Raw genomic sequence first — 24,456 nt, forward strand, 5'->3', positions numbered from 1 at the left:
GCAGAGTCAGTTTAGTAAAACACATGATTTCATAAAAACATCATGTGAAATTTTATATATACAATACCTTAGCCACAATTTCTGTCCTTTTCAACTAAAACAGTTCATTTTATTATGTGGTGCTAATGACATTTTTCCTCAGATATTTGGAGAAACCAACAAAAATCTGTATATTCTCAAATAGTATGGTCTTAGCCACTATTAGTTGTTGTTTCCAGACAGGGTGAAGAAAATATTCTGATAGATAAAAATCAGTTTAAAGAGGTTTCATTTTGCCTAAAAACCTACAACCCAAAGTGCCTGTATTTGCTAAATCACCCATCAACGGTACTATATTATTACATCTCATAAAGAACATGTGCTGAGTATGCAGGTTAACAGTCTGGCAGACGTATTCAGTAACTTTTTTCTCAAAGAAAAGCAAACGGTATATATAGCCTTCCTAAAAATATAGGTAGGTTTTCAATGTTTTGCACTGTGCACTGTATTTCATTAAATGTATATAAATGGTGTCACTGTGTGTGTGTGTATGTATGTGTGTGTGTGTGTGTCTGTGTGTGTGTGTGTGTGTGTGTGTGGGGGGGGTGTTATTCTGTCGCCGCATCATGGTAGGTGCGCCGTATATTTTCTGTCTTTTTTTGTCCTTTGCCAATCACACCTATGTTACAGTTAACTATCTCCCATATTGGTTTAAAAGGATAGCACAAAAGAAAGTGAACATTTTACATTAGGTTACATTAAGATTTTGTTAAACCTGAGCATGATGAAAATGGATCATCTGGCGAGATCTTATGTGTTAAAGCAGCTCAGGATAAAGTTTTAGTCACCAACCAACCATTTAAACACTCAACAGGTTATATCTCCACAGAACATCATAATAATGACAATAATGTTTACATTTTTAAAAGATTCTATTTTATATATTTATTTGATCTCATAAAATACTACCTCCAGAAATATCTACATTCCTATCTTAATGACTTTTTATATACATATATATGTATTTATGTTTGTACTATATAATTACACATCTGTATCTTCCACTGAAATAGGCTGTCTGTTCTCTGTGGTTGAATAAAGTCATGTACTGTTAGCAGGCTGTGGAAAATGTTCTTCTTGATCAGTTTCAAAAGTTATCTGTAGGAAAATGTGTATTTGATTAATGCTCTTTACAGATGGCTTAGTTGAATTGGTCTGCATGTAAATGTACCTGCTTCTTCTCCCACCATGATAGTACTTTCTGAAGGTCTTCTAGTCTCAAACTGATATATATAGTTAAACAGCATCTGGTCCTCAGTGCTCCAACATAATTTTGCTTGTGGCTTGCCTGTCCTGCATTGGTCAGTTTTTCAAGAAATATACCAACACACTTTACAGTGTTGTTTGTGAACATTGGCACAATTACAATACTGTTCTCTCTTTTCATGCTCATGTGTGCCCCAAAGGTAGCCTGGCTCTGCCCTCCTACGTGTTTCCTCTCAGTTTTCATTTTCCTTCAGTACGCCGTCTGGGTTTGCAGTATATTCGCGGGTTTTCTCTGGCCAAATCTTTACCGGTCCAATCGGCGAACAGAAGAAGCTGAGAACGATGACGTTGAGGTCGTGCGCTAGTTTGAGTTGTAGTTCCGTAATGGCGGCAGAGAAAGATGCGAGCGAAGCCATTCGGTCCGTTGTGGCAACGCTGCCGAATATCCAGAAGTTAAAGCGTAACTCTCGCCAAAATGCAACCGGTCTTTTTGTGAATGTACCCGAGTCAAACTTTCGTTTAAAAGCACAATTAGGACGGAAGCGCCTCTTTTAAGATTGACTGTATTTTCATTTTCGGTCAAATGGCCTTTTGAATGGGAGTGCTAGGGGCACTACTATGATCGCATCAAAATCGCTATTTCTAAAACACTAAGAAGGCTCGACACAACACACGCAGTTATAAATATGTACTACGCTACTCAGGCTTATGCATTGTCAGTGCCACTATAAGCATGTGGTTGTTGTTACACGTTCTGTCCACTAGAGGGACTTCCAACATTAGCCTGGCCTTGAAGGGGATATATGTCATAGCGCATTGCTATTCTGGCACGCCGCTCTCTGTTTACATTATTTTCCACCACGCACACAGCGACAAACACAAATCAGCAGAGAACTCTGTAATGAAACATTATCTAAAAAGTGTATTGAAGCGGCTCTGTTGTAAAGGCTAACGTTGCTCGGTTAGCACAATGACATCATGTTAGAAAGCACAGCCAAAACGATTTGTCATAAACTAAGTAACAATAGTGTTAGCCACGATGCTAACGGCATTAATAACTAAGCTAAAAGGTGCTGTCACTACTATTGTAGTGATTTAAAAGCAACCTGTTTCTTGTAGATTGTCACGTTACTGAGAATACAGATGTTAGAAGGTAATATATGAAGTTGAAGCTATAACTCTGACAGCTGTAGGGCAGCTAACATTAACTTTAGCTGTCTCCATGAAGCTCCAAGCTAAGCCCCTATAACTCGCGACACAGTTAGGAAACCAGAACGAGCTAGCAAACTATTGATAACATAAACATTTTGGCTTGGTGGATGTGGATTTTAAAGTCATGTTAACTATTTCCCAGCCTTCTTCTGATTTCCAGCCGCAGCCTGTTAGGCCGGGAGCCAGGTCCACTCCTCAGGATGTTTTTTGCTACCTTTGTTCACTATTATTTCCTATTATCTTATACCTTGGGCCATCACAAGTTGATAACGACCACCCCCAACTCTGCCCCGTTTGGTCTCAGGGGCCAAAAAACACCCTTTTTTGGGAAAAGCTTTTGGCAGAATGATGTAATGGTGAATATTAAGGTACTGCAGCTACATAAATGGTCATATAACCCTAATATTTTGCATGGTGTATCCTGACACATAAGGGAAACTAGCAGAAATAGATTCTGGGGATTGCTGCCTTTTTGCTGTCAAATATCACCCTCAACATACCCCAAAAGACAAAAAAATGTCTGTCCGCCTGACAAATTGTCATCAAAAGTTATCATTTTCAAGCATTTTATCATAGATATCACTGCCTTAAATGTACACTTCCCAAGTTTATAAGCTTCAATTTAAGTCCAAGATGACCTTTCTAGCTAGAGGATTACAGCTTGTATAACCAAAGTTCTCCACTGTATCTTAAATTGGAGAAAACATAACTTTCAAGCATTACCACTCCATATGGAATTAAGCAAATTTTTAGCATATGAACAATATCTTTTTTTTTAAGATTATTCTTTGAGCATTTCTGCCTTTAATGATAGGAAAGCAATGGAAGCGGGAGAAGACATGCAGGAAATCATCCCAAGTCGGACTCGAACCCCGGACCTTCTGCGTCAAGGCATGAACCTCTGTATATGTGCGCCTGCTCTACCGACTGAGCTATCCTGGCCACATGAGCAACATCGTAAACAAGAGTTGAGACTTGACTTATGTACTGCTATACTAAATGAAGTGAATTGAATGAAAAGTGAGTAATGTTCTGCCCCTAGGTGGACTGGGGTCAGGGTGCAACATAGGGTACAATCACACAAAATCAATTAACCAAATGTGAGATTTATTAAAGTCCACAAAGTCCTCGCAACACAAGGAATAAAGATGACTCTAGTGTGCAGTCTGTTATCAAAAAGCCAACCTTTAATTGAGTAAACGTTAGTAACCTGTTAGTAATCTTTACAGCCAAATGGCGAAACAAAAATACAGCTCAAACATAAATAGAAAACATTTCTTTGGTTCTTAGATCTTTTTGCTGCTTATCCATGCTGTACTTTGACGACTGGTCATGTTAGTGTACTGTATTAGTGTAGAATATAAACTCTCAATCATCATTTTCCTCCTCTTCCTCATCTTCACTGAATAAACTTTGAACTCTTTATCAGACGGACCTTCCCTTTGCCTTTGAATGCTTAAGTGCAGTCAGCACCAGTGAACGCATGCAAGGCCAGAAGAGAGCTGAAATGTATTCCTGTGAATAATCTTCAGACAGCTGGTTGATGTTGATTAGTCTATCTCCCATGTCAAAGATGATGTTGACAGTTGATGACTTGGCATAATACAGGAGGATGAAGAAAATGTCAGAGTCTTTTGCTCTGACTCTAAGTGTTTTGATGTGAGGCATTTTAGTTTGGATATACTGCATGTAAATGATCATCCTCACATCTGTTTCTTCATGTTTTGAACAGATCTCTGGTAGAAGTTCTTTTGACATAACTCCAGCATTGCATTCAAAAAACGGCCCTGGCATTTGCAACACACCGGCCCTATTTTTGTCAACAACCTAGCTTGGAAATTAGTAACTCTGCCTTTCGAGTTAATCTTTCCATGCACCTTGCGGCTGCATGCATAAAATAACTTTATCAGTAGTGGCCCATAAAGGTCCATAGGGGTGCGGCCCTTCTGGCATTTGCCCAAATTCCAGATGGCCAGTCCGTCACTGCTTGAAAACTTGACCAGCCTCTATGAAAATGACAGGCCTTCGGATGATGTCTTCCATCATATCATGAGAGCTCCAGTGATCCAGAAGTAAATTAATGAGTGCCTTCTTGTTTTCATCATTTGTGATAAAACCATTCCAATCAGCGGGTCGATGACCATTCAGCCCATTAACTATGAAACGTTCACCACAACCTCTGTGATCTCTCTCTGCTGATTTTGGAGAATAAAGACGGTCAATGTAAGTGTCTGTGCTGAATACTGTTTCAGCTGCAGTAGGTAGACTTTTGAAGGTGCGCTCTGATTTAGTCTTCATTGTCCGTGGTACATCGCGCATGTAGAATGAGGAGTTTCCATCTTGAATGCGAGCATATTGGCTTGGAGAAGGAAATTGTGAGGAATAGATCATTAGGCAATCCCTCCAGAAAAACGCGATTATAATTCAATGCATAATCAGCCAAAGTCCGCATATTTATGCAGGGGCCGCACTTTTTCAAATACGCCACATTTTCGCCGCATTAATTGCCGATTTCCGCGCAAAATATGCAGGGCTTGCATGATTTCATAATCCCCGCATTTTCGTTGCAAAAAAGTCACATATATATCTTAGCAGAAAGTTGAAAAATGTTGCGTTTACTTCACACAACAGCAGCCATTTTCCCCTGTTGCCATGGGAACGTTATGAAGTGACGTAATTACGCGACGTGAACATCATCGAAAAGCTGCAAACCCCGCGATGAAGCCATGATGAAACAGCAGTTTTTGCAAGTTCCCGCAATTTCATCGCATAAAATTGCATAAATATCCCGCATATTCCATTACATTTTTTAAGAAAACGTGCCGCATAATCAAGGATTTTTGCCCGCAACAATCACAAAAAAAAATCTGCATTTTTCTGGAAGGACTGATTAGGTCAGAGATGCTAATTTGTGACTTAAGTTCTTGTGATTTGATGAAAATCTGAAAGATAAACCCACTTGTGGCCTTGTACTGGATCACTTTCTGGTTTGATGCCACAAGCTTCCTTTTAGGTGTGGTAGACGACATTGTCTTGAATCTGTTCGTCTTGATGGGTTCAAATAAAAGGACCTTTTTTGTTTGAAGTCGATCACGGATGAACTTCTCTTTTTGAGTTTTGCCATTTTTCAGGTCATTCAGCACATCATAGCAGTGGTCGTTATCAACTTGTGATGGCCCAAGGTATAAGATAATAGGAAATAAGAGTGAAAAAAGGTAGCAAAAAACATCCTGAGGAGTGGACCTGGCTCCCGGCCTAATAGACCTGAAAAGAGGGGAGAGAGATGGAGAATGACATGCAGCAAAGGGTAGCAGGTTGGATTCGAACCCACGCCAGTGCAAAGGACTCAGCCAACATGGGGCGAACGCTCTCACTGGCTGAGCTAGATGCCGCTAGATGACCACCCATATAGTTAATATCATTAGTAACAGCTGATCTGAGCTACCTTTACTCTGCTGTTTGACATGTCCTGTAAATTGAGGACAACACGGCCTAGAGTAAAGAGTCTTTATGATAGGAGCCTAGGAGGTGTGTGTGTGTAAGAAGTTGTTGCTATGGTGATTTCCATAGTGAGGGAGTAGAGGAGGGAGGGGGAGACAGTAGGTGTTTCTCAATGTCAAGGAAGGATCCTTCGAAGCCAGAATTTCGAGGATGCTAGGTCATCAACGTCTGTCGAAGGACTGTTCCAATGTCGAGGATCCTCCGAATTCCACCAAGGACTGAGTCCTTCGTTCAGAGATTTTCCCATAGACAGCAAAGGATGCATATGTGTATCCTTCGCGCTCCCATATTACCCACAATCCTATGTTATGTTGTTACGCTATATGGGTAACGTTAGCAGAGATTTAGAAATATGTGTGTTTATCAGTTGTAACTGCAGGATGGGAGCTAACGCTGCACCTTGTTAACTTCACTAGCAACGTTAAATCAGTAGTTTCCCATGTAAAAAGTATAACGTTGCATATAACGTTACGTTATAACATTCATAACGGTAAACATCTTTTTCTTGTGTTTGCTGTCTTTTAACAGGGACAAACGAAGGCGGTCACTGACGATGGGAAAGCAAAAGACAAGCAGGGAGACTGGCCAAAGAGAGACGTTGAATAGATTATTTGCTATAGCCTATTAGTAAAAAAAATAAATGCATTAAATTAACTGGTTTGTCTGTGTCATTACGTTTTTGGGTGTGTGTATATAATATAAACTATATATATATATATATATATATATATATATATATATATATATATATATATATATATAGTTATGGTGTATATAATATAAACAGTTTTTCAATGTCTATTTCTGACTGAATAATTAGATTCAGATGGTACCTGTTTTAATAACTTGTAAGGTATAGAAGCTCTAAAAAGACATTAATAAAAACGTGTATCTTTATTATAACATTTATTCAAACATTACTATATACTGTACACAAGTATATTCAACATGAAGCGCTGATCAGACACAGCTGCTGATGATGGGGTTGCTTCAAAACTGCAGACAGAAGGAGAAAGATTAGGTTAGTCCAGTAGTTATCCAACCTGTCCTGGTAAGATTAGAATTGTATCACAAGTATATTTGAGCATACTGAAACATGAAGGTACTTCATGTAACTGTGTAGTGGTGTATTTTCTTCATAATGGTCTTAACTGACAACTGTTGACCATTTAACACACTTACACCTACCTTTACTGTGTTAGTGGGTGTTTATCAATGGAGGTATTATGACTTTTCATATGTTGGTTGTAGCCTTGTAGCTTGTGTGTTTACAGTACTATTTAACCTTTCTCACTTGCAGTTTACTGCATATCATACTGCCTGTGGTAGCTCATTAGCTGGTAGCTTTTACCTTGTAGTTGCTGATCATATTTTGCACTGCATTTGTCTGAAAGCTAGAAGCTACTGGACAATGAGCTAATGTTGCATACATGCAGTAAACTACAAGCTAATGTAAACGGTTAGCTACTGTAAGCTTAATGTAATTAAGATTAATTAATGCACTTCTCCTTACCGGTAAGTGTTATGACAACTACAAACATGAACTCCCACGAGTTTTTAATTTATTGACATGGGATAAATAAGAGGAAAACGACTATTGCTTATATTATATAGCCTATCAGTGTCGGTAACGTTACCTATCTTCGCACGTTGCAGGCACAGTTGCCGACAGAATATTCTCCTCCTGCAAGCAGACTGACGCTGATTCAGCTTCTCCATCTCAACAAAAAAATTGAACAGCACAGTTCACAGTTCCACATCCATTTTGTCCAGTGTTTTGAAATGTAGCGCGGAAGTGAAGGCGGGGAAACATTTTCAATGACGCAAGCATGCAATGACGTGCACTTGCTAGCCTGTTCCATTGTACATGTTCTCCGAATGCTCAGGAGGAGCCTGGCCTAGCCTCTGAAGGATCCTTCCTTGGAAGGACTAGTCCTACCAAGGAAGGATCCTTGACATTGAGAAACACCTCGTTTCCCCCTTTCTGGTCTTCAACATTCCAGCCCCACACACACACATTGGAAAATCGGAATGTGTGTGTGTGTGTGTGTGTGTGTGTGAGAACGTGTGTGTGCGTGTGTGTGTGTGTGTGTGCATGTGTGAGAATGTGTGTGTGTGTGTGTGTGTGTGTGTGTGTGTGTGTGTGTGTGTGTATGTGTGTGTGTGTGTGTGTGTGTGTGTATGTGTGTTAAAGTACTACACTACCCACAATCCTAAGCGTAACAGCAATGTCTCTGATTGGTGGAGATCACGGTTGCCAAGGAAATGTCTAGGGAACCAGCAAAATAATTTATTTTTTCATTGTTTCTATCGGCAGTTGGCATGAACAGAGCCAAAAGTTTACGTCCGATGGATTCCATAGTTACATGTCTGCGACCGGCACAAAATTTCCTACATGTTGACCAACAATGATGTATGAAGAGTGAAAACTGTAGGGGAGAGAGCAATTTGTTTGAAGAAAATTCAGAGAATCGTACCACAGCTCCCCACTCTGTCGTCCACTCTAACTATGAAGATTCCGTCCCCATACACACACATTGGAAAATCTGAAACGGTCATTTATCAAATGTTTGTATACTGTTTATAAATGCTAAATACTGGGACTTGCCCATATGGTAGGAGATAATACGAGATAATTGAGACATTTAAAACCCATTATAAACAGAAGAAACAGAAGGCCATATGTTAAAAAAAAACATTAGTTTTGGAACCCCACAGCTTGAAAGGCTCGGACCTCGAAACTTGATTTTCAAATTTCATGGAAATCCATACAGCAGAGGTGGGACAAAGTCATTGTTATGCAAGTCACAAGTAAGTCTCAAGTCTTTGCCCTCGAGTCCCGAGTCAAGTCGAGTCAAAGATGAGGCAAGTCCCGAGTCGAGTCACAAGTCAAAGCCAACAAGTCTCAAGTCGAGTCCAAAGTCCTACCATTTTAGTTTCGAGTCATTTCAAGTCCTCTTACCACAGAAATAAAATTTATACAAATCATGTATGTCTGTAAGATTTGTATTTATTTAAACCTCTTTTTATACAATGACATTAATCAAATAAGGGCCCGCATGTTTTGCAAATTGCAACTCTTTTTTTGTCGACTACCTCGTAATTTTTATAGCCAAACGAAACTATCTTCGGTATCATTTTGCCAACTGGCGCGTTGTTGCTTGTGCTTCATTGGTTGTCTTGCAATATGCCTGCTTAGATGCTGTCGAATCAAAACAACGTGGGACTACAGTGATTGGATGTTGTGCAGGCAGTGCACGTGCTCTCTGCATGCATACAGGTGGTGCACATTTTTTTCACAGATGCAGATAAACTGAGAGTGGCGCGGCCGTGTGAACATTTTCTTCCCCAGTTTTCATGGGAAGTAGCAAGTCTTCTCGAGTCAAAAGGCGCAAGTCCAAGTGAAGTCACAAGTCATTGATGTTAAAGTCCAAGTCGAGTTGCAAGTCTTTGTACATTTTGTCGAGTCGAGTCTGAAGTCATCAAATTCATGACTCGAGTCTGACTCGAGTCCAAGTCACATGACTCAAGTTCACACCTCTGCCATACAGTAGATGTTGAGATATTCAGTCAGCTGAGTCAGGACTAAAATGGTGGGCCGATATTGCCATCTCTAGAACAATGCCACTTGCGTGGCAAAAATGTATTACATTAATGAAGCCTGGGGGGGATGAAAGCATGGATGACGACCTGCAAAAGTTGTAACTTTAATACACCATAAGTTTGGTTTGCAGATTTGATGATAGTGCTGTGTTTTGTTGTGGCCTCAAGGTAATTGTATCTCCCATTATGAGTATGTGATTAAAATGTTTTTATCGTAACATATTTATGTTTAATCAGTATAGTCGTTTTGTAACTGTTAATTGTATTGTGGATGTACAAGAATTTACCAAAACACGTTTTTAATGAAATAGAAACCCTTAAATCAGACTGCTGTCACTTCATCATGCTCAAAAACTAAACAAAAACAAAATGTTATTCTCCATTTGGAACAGATGTCCGAGAAGATGAATGAAGAAGTGTAGATAAGAAGATGAGCACAGATAAAGCCATCATCATAACATGGAAATTGAATTTTCTGATATGGAATATCTTATCTTGACATTTTCAGTCTGCAGATAGAAGAGTTTGCATTCATCTTCTGTTTCCTGGAGCCAAACCAATTTGTAGATCGTAAAAAGTGTTGTAAAGTGATGCTACCTATCCCCACTATCTGTCGTGGTACATTATTCCTTGTGGCCCTCTGGGCAACAGTACCACATTAACAGCTGTCTAAACAGGTCAGAGGCATTCTAAGTGCTGTTAAATATGTGCTGTTTATGATGCATAATTAATGCAAATTTCATAGTAAATGTATACCTCATATTCATAGTCTCATACAGTAAATAAATAGGAAATGTTTTTAATGTAAAGCTTAAAATGAACGTAATGTAATAGTTAAAGATGTTAGTCCATTGTGTTTGTGTTTCTCTCGGAACTAAAGTTCTCTGTTGTGGTTTCCACTGCTGTGGAATTTGTTAATGGACGAGGAAAAATCTAACGTGAGCGCATGTTACGGCGCTCGGCTTGGCTAATTAAGTTGGAGTTACGCTGTTGTAGAAGGCCAAGACGAACAGTAAGGGACTGTTCATTATTTATTTAAGGGGCCACCGGAGGAGTTTTGAGCTCTTTAGTCAAAATAGACCTGGCCCCCTTCACCAGCAATACATTTTGAATGACCCTCCAAAATGATATGGAAAAAAGGGATGACCCTCTCCAACAATTTATTGAATCCTTCTGAACTGGTTTGCACTTGGCAAAAACATACAGTTAGCCATTGTTTTTTACAACTGTGAAATATGTGACTAAACCTCTGCATTCTCATCTTACGCATCACACTCCTCTGTTATGGTGTGGTGGCCATTTCAGTAGATTTACTCACTAACATTGTTGTGAAAACACAATAAGCATGGAAACTAAATGCACACTTCATGCATTACTGCATTACTTCAAATACTAAGTTAATCATCTAGTAAACTAGTATTGACATGAAATAAAACAATAAAACATTGAGACCATTCAGCAAAGCACACTGGGTAATTCAACACTTGCTGCTATGGCCTCGTCACTAGGCTTCCTCAGTCATTGTATATTTTAGCATATAGGTAAAGCTGCCAAAGCTGAACATTATCCAAAACTCCATTTCTCAGACGAGCGTCAATTTGGGAGCTTGCATGCTACCACTCCTTCACCTCAAATGCTTTGAAAAGGCTGTCGTTTATATATATATATATATATATATAATATCACCGGGACCAAAAGGATATTTCAGTCGGGTATGGCTGCAGCCTGGAGACCTCCCATCTCATGCCCTCCCAGCTGGTGTTGTCTGCGGCGTGAGCTTTGACATTTATAAGCTTTGTTCTTATATACAAACATTGGGTGACCCTCCCCCCTAGACTAAAGAAAATTGGATGACCCTCCCATCAACAAAGAATAAAAAGACATGACCCTCCCCTATTTTCCTCCGGTGGTCCATTCCATAAATACCGAATGGTCCCTAAAGGATTTTGAAAGGATTTAAGAACCTCTTTTCAGGACAAGCAGCCAACGAGGTATTTTATCTTACATGTGAAACTTTGTTTATATTCGCGCCAAGCGCAATTTTTATTTTATTTTCTTTGGTAATGTATATAATTAATTTGACGTGTTTACTATGTTCATTCACATATAGTTCCACGGTGTGCCGTGGATGCATTAAGGACAGAAGAGTGTGTTGTCGTGAAGAGAGCTACAGGCATCTTCTTTATCACTCCTTTACATTTTGGCGCTTCTGATTGTCTATGTAAATCGATCCCGCCCCTCTGTCCCTGGCAGGTATAATCTGATAATCGTCGTCAGGCTGGTAAAGTAGGTTAGCAGGAGAGGATCACACTCAGTCGATTAAGCTGAGAACTATCACCTTCAAATGAAGTGGGGGTGGTGATGGCGCAATGGATATGCCATATGTCTTTGGTGTGGGCGACCTGGGTTCGTTTCCCACTGCGATACATCAACCAATGTGTCCCTATAGTTGCTCCAGAGGCGTGCAACCTCTGATATAAATAGCAAGTAAGTCGCTTTGGATAAAAAAGCGTCAGCTAAATGACATGTAAATGATCAAATGATTTGTCAGTTAGAGTCTGAATACTTTCTTTCACAATCTAAAGGACATCTGATGTTATCTCTGTTGCTTCCCTGACTGTGCCTCTTTATTTATGAGCAGCGATAAAGTATAATTTGAATTTTAATGGGCATTAGAATCAGAAAGGAATTTATTGCCACAGTAGTTACCCTACGTGTAATTTGCCTTGGTGATTGTTGCATACATATATAAATGTGCATATTAAACATGACTAAGAATAAACAATAAATAAAGAAACAGAAACAAATATATACAAAATAGCTGTTTAATAGCATCATGATTACCTTTGGTTGGTTCATTTAAAAGGTAGATGCTCTGTCTCTCTCTCTGTCTCTCTGTTTCCATGACTGTTTTACTGTGAAAGTGTTTGTGTATGCTAAGACAGAGGGAGCCTCAAATTGTGAATTTAAATCATTGCTTGATAAACCGGGTGCTCTCCTATCTATCCCATCTGCTGATGTCTTAACGTATTTTAAAATCTTTATGTGTTGCTATTGTTTGACTGCTCTTTGGTTGTTTTAAGGTTCTGTTCACATTGTTTTTAGAATGAAATATTGTACATGGTTGTATTAGAAATGTTATTCATGATTTTACAGTTCCTTTTCTGTTTTGCTACCTATTTTAGCCAGAATTGTAATCTCAATGAGTCTTTTCTGGTTTAAAAAGAACAAACTCATAAAAAAATAGTCTCCACTGGATTTTGTCTCAGCTTTTGATGACTTCCTGTAGCTTTATGTGACATTACAAAGCTCTATAAAACTTGCATAAAGTGTGTTTTTATTCTTACTCATCTAAAAACATACCAAATGTCAGTAGGCAAATAGTAGCTTGTGGGTGAAATCTGGCCCTGCTCCAACAAACAAATTTGGCCCTATGAGGGGAAAAAGGTTGTCCCTTTTGTAGTCCACATCAAAACTATTACATGATATTTGATAAATCCACTGTAGATAACTATATAAATAGAAGGCTCATGTTCACAACCCCGAATAATCTAATAATAATCAAATGCCTAACGTGAAGAGAGGCTGTGCCTGTTGCTAGAACAAGTCATCCAATAATCCAGTCTAATGAACCTTGTTATATAACACAGATAAATAATATAATCCACTTGATTTAAATGTGCTGATAACAATTGATTGGCAATGTTGGTCGGTCGGTCTAGGCTGAAATATCTCAACAACTATTCGATAGATTTTCATGAAATTTGGTACCGACATTGAGGATGAATCCTGACAACTTTGGTGATCCCCTGACTTTTCATGTAAAACTACACTGGCCATAAATTAAACAATACTAGAAGAAGAATGGCCCATGGTTGAACCTAACTGCCAATAGCTGCTGTGTGTTTATATACATATATATTTTACGTTTCAAAATAAATTCCACTTTATGGATTCAAAATCAAATTACCAAAGGCACTGAATAATTTTTAGAAAAAGTAAAGACTTATGAGAGTAGTATGAGGAAAGGAAAGTAGACAGGAATTAAAAGGTCATTTAAAAAAAGGAATAAGAAAAAAACAGCCAAACCAACCATGTCGAATTTCCCCGCGGGGATGAATAAAGTATCTTCTATTCTATGATCATCATGATGACGCTGTCGCTGCTGTGTCTACTTCAAAATCCTTAAATCAACTTTGTTTCCTAATCCCGCCTTCTACCTATATTAACTACTTCTTAAGGAAACTTGGAAGGGCACCAATGAGATTAAATGGATGAAATCCTTTGCTGCCCGCCCTTGGATCTCCTAGTCTGATTGATCAAATGCCTATGCGTTGTCTGCACTGTAACAGTTGCATAGGGGAATCTCGTCATGTCTCCCTGACTCTGTGGACTACATTCTCAGCCACAACTGAGCCAGAAAAAACAGGAAGAGCTGGTATTCCCTGGGATATCAGATATCATTTTCTTGGAGTGTTTCCTGTTTTGCTTTTTTCTGTTTCATTGGCTTCCTGCTTAAACGACAGTCGCAATGACTCCAGAGAATGCTAAACTGCAGAGATGTTTGCAAAAACGCCGTTCGACTATCAACTGTCTGTCAAAGGGTGTAGAGGACAACAAAACATTCCCATTTTCTCAGGAGAAAACAGTGAAAGCATGGACATCTCTGCAGTATCTGGACAGTCCTAACATCAAAGCAGAGGAAATATCCAAAGAGCAACAGAGCATCAGTGTTAATGTTGGTGGGAAAGTGTTTCATATCCCCAATCAGTGTGCCATTAAATATCCTCACACCCGGATAGGTTCATTGGCCCTCTGCAGGGACCGAGCAAAACTCCTCACGCTGTGTGACGATTACTCTGTACGCAAGAACGAGTTCTTCTTTGACCGTGACCCTGCCTTCTTCCACCACATCTGCCATTTCTACACAAGCGGAGTGCTGTGGGTCATACTGGAAATGTGCCCCATCAACTTCGAGGAGGAGATCAAATACTGGGGCCTGAGCCTGAAGGACACCCAGCGCTGCTGCTGCATAATGTTCGAGGAGAAGGCGGACGAGGTGAAGGACTACCTGAAGGTGGAGAGGGAGCTGCTGGCTGAGATAGAGGTGAAGTATGACGACAAGTTTTTCAAGGACATGGTTTTTGGGAATATGCGTAAGACTCTGTGGGACATTGTGGAAAATCCGTACTCTTCAACACTGGCGAAGGCTTTCACTGTGCTCTCCAACCTTTTTCTGTTCCTCTCCATCGTCACAATGAGTCTCAACACTGTTGAGGAACTTAAAGATTATAAAATCAATGGAAAAACATACATGGAATGGGTGGAGATCATCACCATTGTGTTCTTTACCTTTGAATATTCCATTCGCCTTGTAACCACTCCTAACATCACAATGTTTTTGAAGAGTGGACTCAACTTCGTGGACATGGTGGCGGTCGTGCCTTATTTCATCCAGATTATCTTTGAAACCTTTACTGACACTGAGAACGTAAATGCACAGGAAGATCTCAGCACCATGGCGCGGGTCAGCAAGCTCAACCACGTTCTTAAAGTCATCAAGCTGCTGCGAATCTTTCGCATTTTGAAGCTGGCTCGACAGTCCACTGGCATGAAAGCGTTTGGGTTTACGCTGCGGCAGTGTTACGAGCAGGCCTCTTGCATTTTACTCTTCATTGCCATGGGAATCTTTACTTTCTCTGCCCTCCTTCATTCAGCCGAGAGGGAAACTGAAGGATCTCCTATCAGCAGTATCCCAGCTGCCTGGTGGTGGGCTGCAGTGAGTATCAGTAGCTGAATAACTTTATCCTAGACTTATCCTAGTCCACAAGCATACACCTGCTTTAGAAGACAAACATGTGATAGAGTCGACAGTAGTACCACTAAGGAAAAGAAACTAATAGGGAAGTAAACGTTTCTATTTCAACCTGACACCACAGCAGCTTGTTTCATTGGTTACAGTCTCTTATGTCTCTCTTTAGCTGCAGAAGTTAAAGGGGAACTATGTAGTCTTTTTACCTTAACTGAACAAACTGGTTTGCATGTTTGTTACTGTACAGATAGACTTTATTAATCCCACACTGGGGAAATTCCTGTGCTACAGCAGCTCAAAAGAAAAAATGTACACACATCAGAATAACACAAATACACATTAAATAGACATAGGAGAAAAACATACAGAAAGCATTATAAGAAATAGAAAAAATAGAATTAGTTATAATAATAATAATAATAATACAAACATTACACAATAAACACCCTTATATAAACAGACATACAGATGAGTAAGGTGTGGATGAATAGAAATGACATGTAGCACAGTTGAAGGTGACACAGAGTAATATATTAATAAATATGCATAGTACACAAAGTAATAAATAAATAAATATGCATAGTAATAAATACATATGCATAGTAATGAAAGAATATGCATAGTTCTGAATAGTTCTTCATAGTTCTTGCAATAGCTCTGTATTGGGACACAGCAACAACAAACATGCCCATGCTTCGCCAATTTGAAACTTCAGATGTGAGTGGTAGCCTGGTTGTACAGAATACAGTACAGTCCTCTTTGAATGTTTCACCTAAACTGCTGTTGTGCGTTGTTAATATGCCCTTTCTTTGCAAATGTGATCAAAGACCTTTGTTCAGAACAGGTGGACTTATTTTACTACCCCCACAAACAATTTCAATTCAATTCAATTCAATTTTATTTATAGTATCAAATCATAACAAGAGATATCTCGAGACACTTTACAGATAGAGTAGGTCTAGACCAAACTCTGTACTTTACGAAGCCCCAACTATTACAGTGGTTGCCTCAAGAGCAAGTATTAGCAGTAGCTATTGCGACAGTGGCAAGGAAAAACTCCCTTTTTTTGTTAGGAAGAAACCTCGGACAGACCCAGACTCTTGGTAGGCGGTGTCTGACGGCACCAGTTGGGGGAGTGGTGAATGGTGGCAATAATAGTCATAATAAAGATAGTGAAGCAGTGATCACAATGGTAGTCATAGTAGTTCATGTCATAGTAGGGCACAGCAGGGCGTTACGGGGTGTAGTGTGGCACAGCAGCCTGGGTGGACGCGGTTGGACGCGGCAGGACGCAGTCGGACACTGCGGGGAAACGCAGAGCGTAGCAGGGTGTAGTAAGTCCATAGCGTCAGCTGCACCCAGGACCCCGGTGTAGGTGCCACCCAATTCCAAGGTGATGTTCTGGGTGAAGAAGAAGCAAAGGGACTCCGGGGAGAAAACTCCCCAGAGCTAGGTTAGTAACAGGCATTTCTGGGACTAAGATGCACACAAAAGGAGACAAGTGAAAAGAGAGAAGAGGGAGCGGCTCATTGTGTCCTTGGAAGGAGCTTCCCACAGCAGTCTAGAGTTATAATAGTATAACTAAGAGAGGCAGGCTAAAGAGAGGGGCCCTGGACCGGGCTCGTACTCTCCCCTGCCGGAACGGGCTTGTACTTCCTGCCTCCCTCTACTCTACTCTACTATGCTGCAACTCCTCACTCCCTAACTATAAGCTTTATCAAAGATGATGGTTTTCAGTTTATTCTTAAATGTGGCGACGGTGTCAGCCGCCCCGAACCCAAGTTGGGAGCTGGTTCCACAGGAGAGGAGCCTGGTAGCTGAAGGCTCTGGCTCCCGATTCTACTTTTAGAGACTCTAGGAACCACAAGTAGCTCTGAGTTCTGGGAGCGCAGTGCTCTAGTGGGACAATAAGGTACTAAAAGCTCTTCTATGTATGATGGTGCTTGACCATTTAGTGCTTTGTAGGTCAGGAGAAGGATTTTAAATTCAATCCTGGATTTTACAGGAAGCCAATGCAGAGAAGCTAATACAGGAGAAATGTGATCTCTTTTGTTAGTTCTTGTCAGAACACGTGCTGCAGCATTCTGGATCAGCTGGAGGGTCTTGAGGGACTTATTTGAGCAGCCTGATAGTAAAGAATTACAGTAGTCCAGCCGGGAAGTTACGAATGCATGGACTAGTTTTTCAGCATCGTTTTGAGACAGGATGTTCCTGATTTTGGCAATGTTACGAAGATGGAAAAAGGCTGTTCTTGAGGTTTGTTTTAAGTGGGCGTTAAAGGATAGATCCTGGTCAAAAATGACTCCTAGATTTCTGACAGTAGTGCTGGAGGCCAGGGCAATACCATCTAGGGTAGCTATATATTTAGATAATGAAGTTCGGTGGTGCTTGGGTCCCAGCACAATAACTTCCGTTTTGTTTGAGTTCAACATCAGAAAATTGTGGGTCATCCAGGATTTTATATCTTTAATGCACGCTTGAAGTTTAGCTAACTGACCGCTTTCGTCTGGCTTGATTGACAGATATAATTGGGTGTCGTCTGCGTAACAGTGAAAGTTAATTGAGTGTTTCCTAATAATATTGCCTAGAGGAAGCATATATAAAGAGAATAGAATTGGTCCAAGCACTGAGCCTTGAGGAACGCCATGGCTAACTTTAGCGTATTTGGATGGTTTATCGTTAATATTAACAAATTGGGATCGCTCAGAAAAATAGGACTTAAACCAGCTTAGTGCGATTCCTTTAATGCCAACTAAATGTTCCAGTCTCTGTAAGAGGATGGTATGGTCAATAGTGTCGAATGCAGCACTAAGATCTAATAAGACAAGTACGGAGACAAGTCCTTTGTCAGCAGCAGTTAGAAGGTCGTTAGTGATTTTCACCAGTGCCAAACAACTGATAAAATATTTCCAGTTATGCCAGTTTGGCAGCATATCAACTAGTAAATCATTTCATAGTGAAGCAAAATGCTATTGAAACTAAATAACATGGAACTCTTCACCTTTCTCTCTTAGGTCAGCATCTCCACTGTGGGCTACGGGGATGTGGTTCCTGTAACTGTTGTGGGCCGCATTGTGGCCTTTGGCTGCATTTCATTTGGCATCATCCTCAACGGCATGCCAATCTCTTTCCTCTTTAACAAGTTCTCTGATTACTATGCCAAGCTAAAAGCAGAGGAGTACAACATTAACTCAGTGCAGCGGCGCTTTCAGCTCAAGAAGCGCCTCCGACACAGAATGGACATGTGTTTACATCACTCAGAGGAAGACAATAGTACAGACAGCCGCTTTGAGTGCCCACACTGAGTAAAATTTAAAAACAAAAAAAAGATGGAGTGGTGTTGACCGGAAAGTCGTTGCTCAGTAAACATAAAAGTTCTCAAGTTTAACACCCGTGACATGTGTTAGATACAGATAAAAAAAAAAAAGATCTGACGGTAAATTTTTTTTTTTTTGCACTGTTACACCAACGACCCACTCCATCAAACAGATAGTTGAGAACCACAGAAGAAAGGTTTGGAGGAACTGATGATGATTTTAAGCCATTTTATTTGCGTGTCAAAAAGTTTCTATTCAAATAACTTGTTATGGTTAAAAAAAAGGATGAGTGTGAGGAATAGGGCCCCACATTTGTAACACACACTCAAGTTGCATCCACACTGACTCTTAACTCGACTTGGACCTAAAACTTGCAAATTGTAAACGACGAGTGCCTGTAAAAAGCTGTATGGTGTACACTCATGTTTCCTATCAATACTGTCATGTATGTTAAGTGATCACTTTCTGTCATATGAATAATTAAAGCAGACTGATGAATTGCAATAAATCACTGGTGGGTATGTAACTATAAACAACTGTCAGTGTGTAAAGACTCTTCATTATTACACTGCAAAATCAGCAATACAGATACATTAAAGTGCCCATATTATGAAAAAATCACTTTTTCTGGGATTTGGGGTGTTCTTTTGTGTCTCTGGTGCTTCCACACATACAAACCCACTAGTGTCCCAGTCCGCAGAATGTTATAGCGATAACACAGCACGTTGCTGTGGTGACACCCTTGAACAGTCCAGAACCGATACGACAATCAGCAGGCAGTAGGGAAGACGGGGGAGGAACCAAGAGAGTCTCGCTTGCAGAGCCCCAACAGGGTGACTGTTTGTTCCAAGAAACGGCCTTGGCAAGGCCGTTCAGGATAAGGGAGCCGAAAGATTAAATTTGTTTTGTCTACACGAATGGCTGCTCTAATTTAGACATACATTCTATTGTTCAACTGTTCAACTGTTCAACTGGTCAATTTTTCTTTCCAAATCCATGACCTTCCTCATGATGGTATCCAAGCCGCGGGTCATTACCATGTTGTTTTCCATCACGCGATTAATAGTTCCAGTTTGCGAACTGATCGCTTTTTTGACAGCTTCAGTCAGGCCAGGCAGCTTCCTTGGGCTTTGGACAGCTACCAAAGTCTTTCCAATTTTTCGATAAACCAGAGCGAAGCATCCTCCAATCAGCAACATTCCAGTTATCAGGGTTCCAATTAGGTAGATATCCTCAACGTCCTCCACGGAAAGAGCAGAGAGACACACGACACGCCATTTCTCCCAGCCGTCCATCGTATACCCCTCAGCAAACGTCCCGTCAGGACATGCTGGCTCACCCGAACCAGTGCTCCTCCTCGAGAATACAGTGTCAATTGCGTTGAGAGACCAGTTAATCAATTCCATGATTTTTAGGTATTTGTAGAGCCTTGCAGGGAGAGTCTCTAAAAAGTTAACAACAGACAACACAAGACAAGATAGCAAGCAGGGTAGGCCTGGGAGGGAGAGGGAGAAAAAAAGTGACCACCTTCGCTGAGAGCTGGAAAAGAAAAAGAAAGCTAATGCTAACGCTAGCATGCTAACGCTAGCATGCTAACGCTAGCATGCTAACGCTAGCATGCTACCTCGTTCTCAATAGCAAAGCACTGCTACAACACACACAAGTTCACCATAATCTACAAAAGAACTACTTACATGTGTGCCCTCATTTAGAAGTCTCCCAGCTAATCCTGCCTTGTAACTGACTGAAGTTGTAGAAACTTTTACTGTCCATGGAGCTAGCTAGCTGACATGATCTACATCTGAGCTACTGGGCATGTGCAGTGCAATCAAAGATAGTACAGAAGAAGAAGAAGAAAAGAGGTCTCACTCTGTAGCTAAAACAGAGACTAGGTGAAAAGAGGATCTGCAGCAGTGAGAGAGAGCACTGCAGTACAACAAAAATATGGTGTTTTTTGAAAATTAAACCATGTAAACCTATTCTGGTACAACCTTAAAATACAATATGAACCTGAAAATGAGCATAATATGGCTGCTTTAACTATTAAACATTAAGGCTAAACAACAACATTCTGGTTTAAAGATAACTTGTTTGTCACATGGTGGACAAGTCAGAGTCCACCTATGCATATGTTTTGAATTCCCCCACCTTGGAAAACACTTTGTGACTTTAAAGGTTGACTTTAAAGGTGCTCTGTATACAAAAAAAGAATTATTTTTTATATTTTGTCATATGTGTCTACAGGAAGATAAATCAAACACTAGTGGGACTAGGTTGTCATATGTGATAGGAAACACCCTGCTTAAGGTTTCCTCTGTAAATCAGCGTACATTTAAAACATTTCCTGTGATCTTATAACCTGCTCACCATTAAGGCCCTGACACACCAACCAGACGGGCCGACCGTCGGCAGAAAAGCCAGTCAGACTGATCAGTCGGGTCCCGAGGTCCAAAAAGTGCCTCAGAACACACTGAGGCGACGCCAACTTGAGCGTACGCTCTGCGCGTGCGCGAAACGTAATACGTCTCCATAGCAGCAGGCGGCGCTGCGCTGCTCTGTTTCCATTAACAGTCTGATTATTTCCCAGAAAATGAAAACCGGCAGCTGATTGGACGAACGCGTCAAGTGGTTCTTTTTTCTCCGGAAATTCACAGCCAGACTGTCATGACGGCTTGTTCAGAATACGATCTCATATTGTACTAAAATAGCTCACCGAAACGTGTTTCTGAAAACATTTTAAGCGAGAAATAGGCCGTGCAGTTTCTGAATCTGTCTTCATTTCAGATTGACAAAGGTCAGTTTAAAAGATTTTCGTCAGATTTTGAGCGGACTCATCCGCTCCCCATTTCTGGGCGAGTCCCGACTGCCCTGTCTCCCGACTGAATATGTCGGGTCGGCCCAAATAAAGGCCGACGGCTCCTCGGACGGCCGACGGCACGGGACACACCGAACAGACTCGAGTCACGGACCTCGCCAGACGGTCCGACGGCCAATTATCGGGCTGGTGTGTCTTCTCTCTTAGAGTGACAATGTTAAATTGAATTGATGAAATTTGGAGATGAAACATGACATTTTATGTCAATTTATATTTATTCCTAATTGTAATACTATGGTATATATGCATAAAACAGTGAAAGTGGCTATATGTAACTTTCAGTTTGTGTTGATTCTAGCAGCCGCTTTGGACAAAAGCAGTAGTGTTTTTACCACACCTGCTGTCGTAAAAGGTCTTTTCTTTACATTGCTTTATTACTGAGTAACCTTTATTTATTAGGTATAAGGTTCACTGATGGGAAGCCTCTCTTTTGCAGGAACGCCCTGATCACATTCACACAGTTACACAATCACTCGCCCAGTACAATTATAAGGGCACCTCAGTGGTGGTAATGAGGGAGGGGCAAGCGTTGCTCTCTCTTTACCTACCCAGATACCGGGAGGTCATATAGCCTAGTTGCAATGAATGTTTTGCCCGGACATGTTTTTTGTAGCAACTGACATAAAGATAACTTAGATTTATACACCGCATTTCATGAAACCCAAGGACGCTTTACACAAGTACAGGGGGACAAGGCAAAAGAAAATAGGCTAGTAGGCCAACACGAACACGGACTGAAAATAAATAAAAACCAGGTGCTAAATAAAATGTAGGCTACTGAAGTACAACCACATTGCACATTGTAAACTTCTTTCATGAATGAAATAGACATATTGCATACCTGAGGGCCATTTCGGGGTCGGTTTTGAATCATTTACAATCCTGTAATTGTAAAATAGTTTTTCTTCGTTTAATATCCTTTTTTTCTGTGATGGCCCTGCCACAGTATTAGCCATAACTATGACAGATAACTTCCAAAATAAAGTTAAAATATAATTAGGCCAACATGAAGAAACTCCTGTTTACCTGGCTGGATACTCAAACACAGGCTTTTCCAGTGTTACGCCGAAATCTGTGACCCATCGAAATTGTGTGACTGTAGAGCCTGCCGTAAATCAACCTACAATATAATGTATGTTTAGGCCACTTGGACGTGGCTCAACAAGCTGTAAACACAAAACAATTCTTATTTCAACATCCAACAGACACAGAGCAACATTGGCATTCTTTAGGAGTTTTGAAGTAGTGGGTATTAAAACCACAACAATGAGCTGAAAGACATTATAAAGCTCTATGTAGCTGAGTGGACCTGCAGCACAATGACAACTTGCTTTTTTTCTACTTTGTTTATTACTGAGTAGAGTTTGCCAGTGAGATATTGTCTGACATACAGTATAATACAATGTGGATCTGTCCATGTTGCATGTGATCAGATATTTGATCCAATGTAAATAATAATATAGGCCTATTGGTTATGGCAGCTGTAAAGAACCTATGAACTTGCTTATCTATTATAATAAATACAACATGTAAAAGAGATGACACAAAGGCCCCATGCTGGAGTCAAACATGTGACCTTATGCAGAGTGATGCAGCATGGACCAGGCTCCACCTCCATCTGTTTGTTTCAGTACCGTGGAACTTCTGTGTATTCTTGAAGCAAAGCCTTGACATGACATGACATGTAGTTGACTTCAGTATCTTTTTGCTCAGAGTATTCCTTTATGATTGTAATGTTATGCTGGTCATACTTTATGTTGATCTCTGATTGTGTTGTTGACACTGGCTGATTCTGTTTGATGTATTTTGATCTTGATTAACCCTTGTGTCGTGTTCCCGTCAATCATGCAACTTTTAGTTTTTCTGGGTCTAAATTTTAAATTAAAACTTTTTTTCAACATTTTCTTGTTTCTTTTTGACACTTTTCCTGACATTTTTGAAGCTTTTCCCGATATTTTTGTTGATTCTTTTCCAAGTTTTTTTGTCACTTTTTCCGATGTTTTTGTTTGTTTTTTTCCCGCATTTCTGAAGCTTTTTCCGACATTTTTGTCACTTTTTTTTAAAGTTCTTTTGTCATTTTTTTCTCCAAATGCTATAAAACTGAATAAAACACCCAAATTCAATGAAAGTAGTGAACTGATCATTTATTTAACTTGTGAAGAGTAACGGCTGTATGGAACCATCCACGTTATCTTCTTTGACAATTGTTGAAAGAACCCCAAATTTCTGATATAGAAACTTTTTGAAAATGGGTCAAATTTGACCCGAGGAAAACAGGAGGCTTAATGCTATGCTGGTCATACTTTTATGTCGTAGGATGACAGGATAGTCATCATGTTATGCCCTTGTGCCGTTCCGATGATTTAGCTTCTCATGGATGCCGTACTGCAGAGTGGGTTTTACTCGGACTAATGTTACTTCATGTTAGCTGCATGTTGCAATATGCTACAAAACCAGTTGCCCTACAGGGAACAAATAAAGGAGATGAGTTAACTCTGTTGATTTAAAGGAGCTTTTACAAAGGTATATCCTACAGTGAATCAATCTGTTGGCATAATGGCATAAAGCAATGAAAATGATCTCCAAGAAAGTACAAGGCCTGAGATTGTTTCATAGATCACCTATGTAAGCAATGGTGCTGTTGTTATAGATCCATGTAACACTGGAGAGAAAACACACATTGTCATTTCATTAATCAACTAAAGTCTTCAATGAAATCAAGTTATCTTGGTCTACCAAATGGTTTAGTGTTTCTGGCATAAAACGAGTCTCACATAGGTGTTCAGTTGGGTCTTGATCAGCACAGAGAGAACCATTAGAGTGCATAGTCTTGTTCTATATCTGCACAGATTTCTGCCTAAAAGGAAGTTTTTCCTCGCCACTGTTGCACC

At 40.2% G+C, this 24,456-nt stretch overlaps 1 protein-coding gene across 1 annotated transcript; it reads left to right on the plus strand.

The window, feature by feature from the left end:
• Window positions 1-14,029: 14,029 nt before the first annotated feature.
• Window positions 14,030-18,965, plus strand: LOC116055499 (potassium voltage-gated channel subfamily V member 2-like). The gene is made up of 2 exons (XM_031307512.2): window positions 14,030-15,340; window positions 18,388-18,965. The coding sequence occupies exons 1-2, from the start codon at window positions 14,093-14,095 to the stop codon at window positions 18,676-18,678; spliced, it is 1,539 nt and encodes a 512-aa protein (XP_031163372.1). The 5' UTR covers window positions 14,030-14,092; the 3' UTR covers window positions 18,679-18,965.
• The last annotated feature ends 5,491 nt before the right edge of the window (window positions 18,966-24,456 follow it).

Source organism: Sander lucioperca, chromosome 11 (assembly GCF_008315115.2).
Source record: "Sander lucioperca isolate FBNREF2018 chromosome 11, SLUC_FBN_1.2, whole genome shotgun sequence".
NCBI lineage: Eukaryota > Metazoa > Chordata > Actinopteri > Perciformes > Percidae > Sander > Sander lucioperca.